This window comes from Nicotiana tabacum, chromosome 4 (assembly GCF_000715075.1).
Source record: "Nicotiana tabacum cultivar K326 chromosome 4, ASM71507v2, whole genome shotgun sequence".
Lineage (NCBI taxonomy): Eukaryota > Viridiplantae > Streptophyta > Magnoliopsida > Solanales > Solanaceae > Nicotiana > Nicotiana tabacum.
Genome location: NC_134083.1, coordinates 47,953,961 through 47,963,611, shown reverse-complemented (window position 1 = coordinate 47,963,611; position 9,651 = coordinate 47,953,961). Strand labels below are relative to the sequence as shown.

General features: G+C 36.0%; 1 protein-coding gene across 1 annotated transcript; it reads left to right on the top strand.

Annotated features, from left to right (window-relative positions):
* Window positions 1-7,816: 7,816 nt before the first annotated feature.
* Window positions 7,817-8,964, top strand: LOC107796921 (kunitz trypsin inhibitor 5-like). The gene has a single exon (XM_016619744.2). It carries the CDS (start codon window positions 7,981-7,983, stop codon window positions 8,734-8,736), a length of 756 nt encoding a protein of 251 aa, XP_016475230.1. The 5' UTR covers window positions 7,817-7,980; the 3' UTR covers window positions 8,737-8,964.
* Window positions 8,965-9,651: the final 687 nt, after the last annotated feature.

Genomic DNA, 9,651 nt, shown 5'->3' with positions numbered 1-9,651 from the left:
TTAAATATTCTAAAGCTACCATGAACAAGAGGCGGCTTTGACCGGATCACAGGTACATCTCCAATGCCCGCTCCCTCCATATACAGTAACATCGGCATCCGAAATCTGCACTCAAGGTGCAGAGTGTAGTATGAGTACAACCGACCCAATGTACTCAATAAGTAACAAGACTGACCTTTAGGCTGAAATTAGTGACGAGCTCAACAGGTATAGTCCAGTATCGAAATAACGCTACAGAAATGTAGGCATGCTTTCAAGTTTAATAGATAAACTCAATACAAGTAAAATAGATCAACTCAGAATGACATGAGGAATGTGACATCTTTGTATCTACATGCCAATATACATGATATATGTGATGAACTACAATGGAAGTCTCGTGAACTCATATTCTCAGAATACTCAATCACTTAGTACTGTATATGACCAATCCATCCCAGGGAAGATCCATCCCTCAATATAAAGATCAAATGCCAGACAGTCACTCAGTACTGTATAGGGTCAATCCAGCCCAGGGATGATCCATCCCTCAATATAAATAATTAGGCAAGATCCATGCCCAAGTGTAAATGCTTAGGTAAGATGCATCCCAAATGTAAATGCTTAGGCAAGATCCATGCCCAAGTGTAAAGGCTTAGGGAAAATGCATCCCAAATGTAAATGCTTAGGTAAGATCCATGCCCAAATGTAAATGCTTAGGCAAGATCCATCTCAAATGTAAATGCTTAGGCAAAATCCATGCCCAAATGTAAATGCTTAGGGAAGATCCATCCCTAATGTAAATTCTTAAGCAAGATCCATGCCGAAATGTAAGTCCTTAGGGTAGATCCATCCCAAATGTAAATGCAACTGCGCTCATTGTATGGGGTGCAGACTCTAGAGGGGCTCTTTTAGCCCAAGTGCTATAATAAGCCAGATCCAGACATAAACAAATAAAAACATGATGCGGCCTGCAGTCCGATCCCATAAATATCACTCATAATCCAGTCCTCGTGCTTACTCAGTCAATAATCTCTCCAGTCTCTTGGGCTCAAAATGTCATGAAAATTGGCCCGACATGATGATATGATGCATCAATGAATGGCTACAGAGACTGAGATATGATATGCAAATAATAGATGTGACTGAGTATAAAAATTATAAATTTAAACAAGTAATTCAATTGCAATAAGACCTTTGTGGGTCCCAAATATATTGGCATGTAGCCTAAACATTATCTTTAACATGAGTCTCAGCTCAATTCCTCTAACATGTGTAGGATATGTGGATCATGACATGATTATTTGATTATGAAACTCTACTGAATCAATTAAGTCACAATTTCTATGGTGCACGCCCACACGCCTGTCACCTAGCATGTGTGTCACCTCCAAACAAATCATATAACACATATTTTTGGGGTTTATACTCTCAGCTCCAGGTTTAGAAATGTTACTTACCTTGAACAAGCCGGTTCAAATTCGAGCAAACTAAACAATACTCCGAAAAATCCATTCCGCACGTACCAACCTCCGAACGCCTTCCTATCTCCTCAATTCCAAGCCAAACGATTCGAAACTAGTCGAACAACATGCAAATTAATCAAAATATTCTCCAATGCTTACAATTTAATAATTTATAAAAATTCCCAACTTCGCTCAAAAAGTCGGTAGTGTGGCCCACGTCTCGAAATCCGATGAAACTCACAAAATCCGATAACCTATTCAATTACGAGTCCAACCATACTAGTTTTACTCAAATCCTACTCTAAATCGACATTCAAATCCCAAAAATTCGTTTTAATAAAATTTCTACAATTTTTCCCAAATTTTCATCTCAAAATACTAATTAAATGATGAAAACAATGATATATTCATGTATATTAACCAAATCCGATTTAGAATCGCTTACCCTGATGAATTTCTTGAGAATCCCAACAAAAATTACAACTAACCGAGCTCCCAAAGTCCAAATATGAAATAATGCTCTAACCCTCGTTTATAAAGTACAACAATTTGATCTTCCATTGTGCTGACCGCACATATTTTTGTGCGGTCCGCACATTCTAAGTTCCGCGGCCACAATCCAAATTGTGCGGTCGCACTTCAGCAGTGACTGCACTACCAGGCTTCAGTAAATTGGCCATATGTTTCGATACAAATGTCCAAATGCAGAATGGTTTTATCTTTCTGAAAAGTAAACTCAAAGTACTACAACTTTCGTTTTTGGATCCTCTCCAAATTCCTTATATATTAAAAGATATAAGCTTTCGAAGTTAGACTATCAAACCTGCAGATTTTCCTTTCTACGGCCGCAAGAGGATTTCTGCGGTCCGCACATTTTTCACTGCCTACGCACTTGAGTTTGCGGACGCACATTCGCACTCTAAAAATGTACCCTCCGCACTTGAATTGTTCCAGAACATCATTAGAGTACCGAAATGCCCAAACACGTTTAATATACCAACAAGTCTTGTAACATAACACGGACCTACTCAAGGACTCAAATCACACATAACAACATCAAAATTACAAATCACACCTCAAATAGAACTTAATGAACTTTGAATCTTCCAACTTCCAAAACGCTTGTCGAAACGTATCAAATCAATCCGGAATGACTTAAATTTTTTCACACAAGTCATAAATGACATAGCGAAGCTACTTAAATATCTGAAATTACAATCTGAACCCGATATCATCAAAGTCAACTCCCGGTTAAACTTATGAACAATCCAAACCTTCAATTTTCAACTTTCGCCAATTGGTGTCGAAACTTTCTAGAAATATCCAAATGAAATTTTGGGCATACACCCTAGTCCAAAATCATCATCTGGACCTAACGGAATCATCAAAACTCTGATCCGAGGTCTAATACTAAAAAGTCATACTTGGCCAACTCTTCCAACTTAAAGCTTCAAACATGAAATTCATTCTTCTAAACTAATTCAGTAACATCTGAAAACCAAAACCGACGATTCACACACGTCATAATACATCATATGAAGCTATTCAATAGTTCAAATAGTTGAAAAGATCGTAAGTACTCAAAACGATAAGTCGGGTCGTTACATTCTCCCCCACATAAACATACGTTCATCCTCAAACGTGCCAAGAGTTATTCTTAAGCCTTCAAATCACTATTCCACCTTACCACGCACATACCTGGGGGTGATTTCACGCCACCCTATTCCATATAGGTCTGAGAACATAACATAATTGAAGATCATTACCTTAACCTTAGTCGGAAAAACTTAGAACCCAATTTCTAACACCCAAAATTTCTTACAAGACCTGAATCTCATATCTACACATTGTATAAGTCTGAACAAGTTATTTCAAGTCATAACCATAACCCCCGATATAATCACATAATATACTACACCACTCACATAACATAACCATAAGGCGTGTTCATGAAGTTAACCCCTGCGAGTTGATTTACCACACACTGATTCGTTGTGTTGATCCCCCTGTAGAAGGTCTGTTGGATTATGGCCTCTGTCATATCATTGTTCGGGCATTCTTTGACCATGGTACGATATCTTTCCCAAATCTCGTGCAATGGCTCATTGGGCTCTTGTTTGAAAGCTAGAATTTCATCCCTTAGTATAGCCATGTGCCCCAGAGAGAAGAATTTGGCAATGAACTTCTCGGCCAACTCATCCCAAGTGTGGATGGAATGATTGGACAATCTCTCTAACCAATCCAAAGCCTTTCCTCGTAGAGAAAAGGGAAATAGTCTTAACCGCAGTGCATCCTCGAAGACATTTGTTTGCTTTCTTTCCCTAACAAGTATCGACGAAACCCTTGAGATGCTTGTAGGCATTTTGGTGTGGAGCTTCGGTGAAGAAACCTCACTGCTCAAGCAGTGTAAGCATCACGTTAGTTATTTGGAAGTTTTCCGCCCTAATCCCGGGTGGGACTATTGCACTTGCATAGCCTTCATTCGGCAACACCCGGTGCGCTGCTCTTGGTGGAGGTAGGGGAGAGTTTGGTACATTATCATTAGGCGATCGGCCTCGCCTGTTTACTTGAGGCTCGGGATGAACCTCATCTACTTAATCATCATCTACCTCCTCCCCCAATGGTAAATTTTCGAGGGGCTCGTTGTTAAGGGCCATTTTGTACCTAAAAGCAATTCACAAATAAAATTAGTGACTTGGAAGGAAAGAAAGACAAAACACACAAATACCTAGATATATAGCTAAATCCGTTTAACTCCCCGGCAACGACGCCAAAAATTGATCTCGGCCAAACCCACACCACAATTAAGTAGTGAGGCGGTCGATGCAATAATAAACCCAACGAATGTCGGGATCGAATCCACATGGAGTTAGAATATGGGATTAGGTGTATATATAAGTTAATTGCAAGTTTTTACTCTAATTACACTACCACAAACTTGATTGGTATTTTACTTCTACTTTACTTTATTGTTTGCAAGTATAAAACTAAGGACAATATTTTTGGTTTTGAGTTTTTCAAATGATTAAAAGGGATTAGGGTTGTGACTTCTACCTAGGTGGTTATCTAATGGGTTGTAAACTCCAGGGCAAATTTGATTAGTTGAGGGATGTAGCAATCACATCCGGATACTCACTCTATACCTCTCGGTAGTTTGAGTGATTTTGTTTAATTTGGCTTTCTCAAGCCCAATTGGGTATTTGCACAATACAAGTGATATTAGCTCAAGTCGGATATTACTATCTCTAGGTTTTAACCCTTTAATTGGGGCTATCAATTTCTTGAGTTCACCCCAATTTCTTGTTAGCCAAGTTTTCCTAGACTTAGTCTCTCTTTCTTAAGCAGGGGCTAAGTCAAATAGGCATGAATCAATGTTTGCAATCATTGATTCTAGGGTTCAATCATGAACAAGGTTAAATATCACTAACCGAATCAATAGTAAAATCAATAAATTTTTCAAAAATAGCCCAAGGCTCCACACAACGTATATAAAATCTTAAAAACAATCAACAGAGATAAAAAATACTCAGTATAGGAAAAAGCCATCATTAATTCAAATTCTTGATAATTATATTAACGTCTCAGTTTAAACTTAGTTCATTAATTATTTGCAGATGAAAAAATCTATAATATAATTATTTTCAGAAAATATCAAATCAACAAACTCACGGAATTTACATAAATATTCAAGTAACAATCACATCAAATTATCATATAAAAACAAATTCAACAAACAATGATTGAGGCATGACAAATAGATGATTTAATAAATGCCAACAATTATCCAATTTACTACACAATAATGCCTAAGACTTTAACCCAATAAAATTTGCACAAATAAGCCCGAGTACGTACTCGTCACCTCGCGTACACGGCTTTTCACATTTCACAAATGACACATAAGACTCGATGACTAAGGGGTAATTTCCCACTCAAAGTTAGGCAAGATATTTATCTCAAAACCGCGTGAATTGGTATCCAAACGTCCCGAATCTTTTGTGTAGCAAAGTTTTCTCCAGATTTTGATTAAGCTCCTCTTTATACAGCAACAACATTACTCAGAGATGAACTAGAAACCAAATCTGACGATAGCACCTCGATTGCGTTTCAAATCTGGACCGATACCGCAGACCCTAACACTCGAACAATACCCACTCTAACGGCAACTTCGGTTGGAGTTCAAATCTAGAGATCTAGCCCGAAATTTACCCTTAATATTCAACCCATTTCTGATTTCTAACTCACTGATAATTTTGACAAAGAAAATGATAAAGGACGGTGGTGGGGGAGCTTTAAAAATAGAGAAAGGGTGGTGTTGCAGTCAAGGAAAGTTCACGGGAGGAGCTTTTGTTAATTTGTGGTCCAAACATTAGTTGAATAGAGGTGATGGAATTAAGTAGTTTCCATGTTAAAAGTATGTGTAAAGAACTGAAATTTTGGTGGAGTTTTGTGTAGATGGAGGAAATTTTGCCTTATGGAGAAGATGAGCAATGTTTTTTCCTTTTCCCTCTCTGTTTCTCCAAACCGTGGGACCCCAATGCTACTTGATTGTGTATTATCAGTGATTTTTGTGAGTCACGTGAGATGTCGAGGTGAGGTTTCCATGATGCCCAAGAAAATTGAATATGGAAATCCTATTCTAGAAGAGTGTACGTGAGGAGTAATTCCTTAGAGAAAGTGACAAAATTCATGAGCTTTTTTTTTAATTATCTAAAGAAAACTTTTAAGAGTCAAAATGAACAAACTTTTAAGAGTCAAAATGAACCCAACTAACTAATTGAAAAGAAAATAAGATAGTAAAATATCAATTAGGCATACTGCCAAATGCAACGAGAACCAAAATATGTAACTCCCCTCTCAACCTTCCAAATTTAAATTCCTATTTTAATCATTTCAAGTCTAATTTAACTACGGACTTCCAAATAAAATTTCAAAAACGCTCCTAAGTCCAAAATCACCATACGGGACTGTTGGAATCATCAAAACTCTATTCTATGGTCGTTTACTCAAAAATCAAACTCCGATCAACTCTTTTCATTTAAGCTTCGAAAATGAGAATTGTTCTTTCAATTTAATCTTGTATCATCCGAAAACCAAACGAGACCATACACGCAGGTCATAATACATATTGCAAAGTTGCTCGGGACCTTAAGTCACAGAACGGAACGTAGATTCTCAAAACGATAAGTGGGGTCGTTACAAAATAGTTTTGGCTAAAGATCAAATTTAGAGTTTATGAGATTACACACCATCTTAAATGATAATTTGCTCCATTCTTATATTTAAGTATATATAGAAAATTAGAAAGTTTGTTGTCATCTAACATTAGTTTTGACTTTTTATCTAATACATCAATTTCTTATTATTAATTTTAACACGTTTTCAAGATAGTTACGTATTTATAAAATTAATTTCAACACTTATCAAAATGCTTATTAGTACTCAACTTTTATCAGATATTTAGAATCAGCAAAACCAAACAGACACTAAGTCAAATTTCTAACAGCACTTTATACTCATAGCTCTGCCAAAATTTGAGTTTAAATGGAATAATCCATCAATTGATGGTTTAACCATTTCTTTTTAGAAACTTTCAAATCCTTCCTTGAAATTAAAAGTACATATATGTGATTTGATAATACAATGAGAAAGTGTTTACTAACAATATATTTTTGTTTTATCTTTTGGTATCACCATAAATTCACTTGACGTAACCCCGCATATAAAGAACACTTAGGTATACTATATGGCACAATCATGCAATTTGCAAAGATTACTATGCCAAGTTGGGTGAATTAGGTTATAGTCACTTGTTTAACAAACTTAATCAGGAAAAGAAAAACAATATCGGGCAATGGGAAGCGCGAATATAACATCTAGTATTAATAGAAGATCGTTCTATTAAGCTAATCAAAGTTGCGTGTTAGGTCACTATATATGTTCCGTTTGATTTGTCAGAGAGATCGTATAATCCCAAGTCTTTATGTGCAGGAAGCATATATACTTTTTTTACCATTAAAGTTAAAAGTTTTGTTAAAAATGTTCACGATTTAATATATACGTAAAAAAAAAATATTCAATGGTCCTTCCCTCTTACTCGGTCCATTTGTGAATTTCTTTTAAGTATTGTGAATATATAGTTCAACCTTTGAAATTGCTAACACAATTCATATATAAATGTACAAGACATGCAAAGATTGTACCAGCATAGACTATAGTTAGCTTTCCCACAATTTAGTAAGTAAAACAGAAGGCGTACATAGATTATATTACATAGAAAAAGGGTCAAATAAGTTCTATAATTTTTTAATACGGGTTTAATTTACCAAGCCCAATAATGGCTAGATATATTTGATAGTCAATTCCATCTTGCTTGCAAGCTACTCCTAGTACAACAATGAAATGATATATCATTATTAATAATCTTATTCTATCTCCTAGTAAAATATTCAAACCTTATCGTAGTACTATAAATAAGCCTATTCTATCCGTTGACAAATAATTCATTCTATACAAACTAATCCTTACAAACACAATGAAAATAGAAGTTAACGCTAGGCGATTATTCATAGTACCTTTAATACTTGTTGCATTGTCAACAAGCTTCTTTTTCCTAGTAAAAGCTCAAGATGTGCTCGACGTTTCCGGTAAAGATGTCCGAAAAGGAGGGTATTATCGCATCATTCCGGCGGGTCGGGACAACGGCGGTGGAATTACGGTGGCATCTATTAGAAACCGAACCAACCCGCTAGTCGTAAGCCAACATGCCGATGAATCTATCCTCAGCGTTAGCACTCAATTTTCACCAGCAAACTCGAACGAAAATACCATCAAAATATCAAGTGATCTGAACATCAAGTTTACGTCAGAGATAACATTATCTAATTCGTCTAACGTATGGAGAATTAACACTGAATTAATTCCCCAACGTTATTTGGTGACAGTTGGTGGAGTTGAAGGAAATCCAGGGCGTGAAACTTTGAGCAATTGGTTTAGGATTGATAAGTACGAGGATGCTTACAAACTTGTGTATTGTCCAGGAGTTTGTGAGACATGTAGTAGAACATTTTGTGGAGATATTGGAATACTTGTTGAAGGTAACGAAAGGGTCTTGTTTGTTGGTTCTGATAAACCATTGAAAGTTACATTTGATTGTATCAAATACTGGGATGAAACCATAAATAATTATACTCCATGTTCCAGTGCCATCATCTCAAACAAATTGCCAGCCTTATCCTTTGTTAAAGTTGTAATATGGATTGTTATATGTTTCCTGATAAAGCTGATGTAGAAGATCAAAAAGTACCAGAATATTTAGTGATGTAATCAACTAGGTTGTTTCTTATTAAACACCTAATGTTATTAGGTAGTGTGACTATTGAACCCTGACAATCAGTCAAAAGAATAAAGTGTGTGTAATTCACTTGCTGATGGTGTGCCAAATGACGAAGAAAACGGGGACACGTGGCTTTTATGCCTGTGTATAATAGAGAATCTAATGGATAATCTGTTCTTGAAATTTTAGTTTCTTTCTTTATATACAAATGATAGAACAGAAAGTAGAACCTAGTAAGTCGAAAAAATAGAGAATCTAATATAAAAAAATACAGAGTGTCGTGACAGTACAGGAGAATGCTTTTGCTTGAAAGAAATATAGAACAGAAGCATTCTAATTAAAATCTGAACAAGAGTTCAAAGAAACCCACTTAATTGATGGTGGATTTCCGAAAAAGAATTAATATCCGGCTAGGCTGGTTGATTTCTGAAAGGAAGATGTTCAATCCTTTAATGGTAGAAAACAAAACACTCCAAAATTTTGTGTTTGACATCACAAAAATTCATTATTTTTAAGGCTCTAATCGAAACCCATCTTCAAAATACTGATAGAAGAAGTGGATAATCTGTTCTTGAAATTTTAGTTTCTTTCTTTATATAAATTAGTGGGTGTAAATTTATTTGGTTTTCTTTTATGGGACTGTAAATGAGTCTTTTGAAAATGGATTTCATTGAAGAAGGATCAAAATTTGTTTCTTGGAAGAAATGGATTTGGTCAAAGAACAGTCACCTTCTTTTGGGTCGAAAAGCAGAAAAAGCACCCCCCCCCCTCTTCCTTCCTCTCCTCCCCCGCCTCTACAAAAAAAGCGGAAACAACAAAGATAAAAAACAGAAAATAGAGTAAGAACTGAAACAGAGAAAAAGAAAAAAA

Excerpts from the sequence above, each read along its gene's own strand:
- LOC107796921 (XM_016619744.2), top strand. The coding sequence starts at position 7,981 with ATGAAAATAGAAGTTAACGCTAGGCGATTATTCATAGTACCTTTAATA.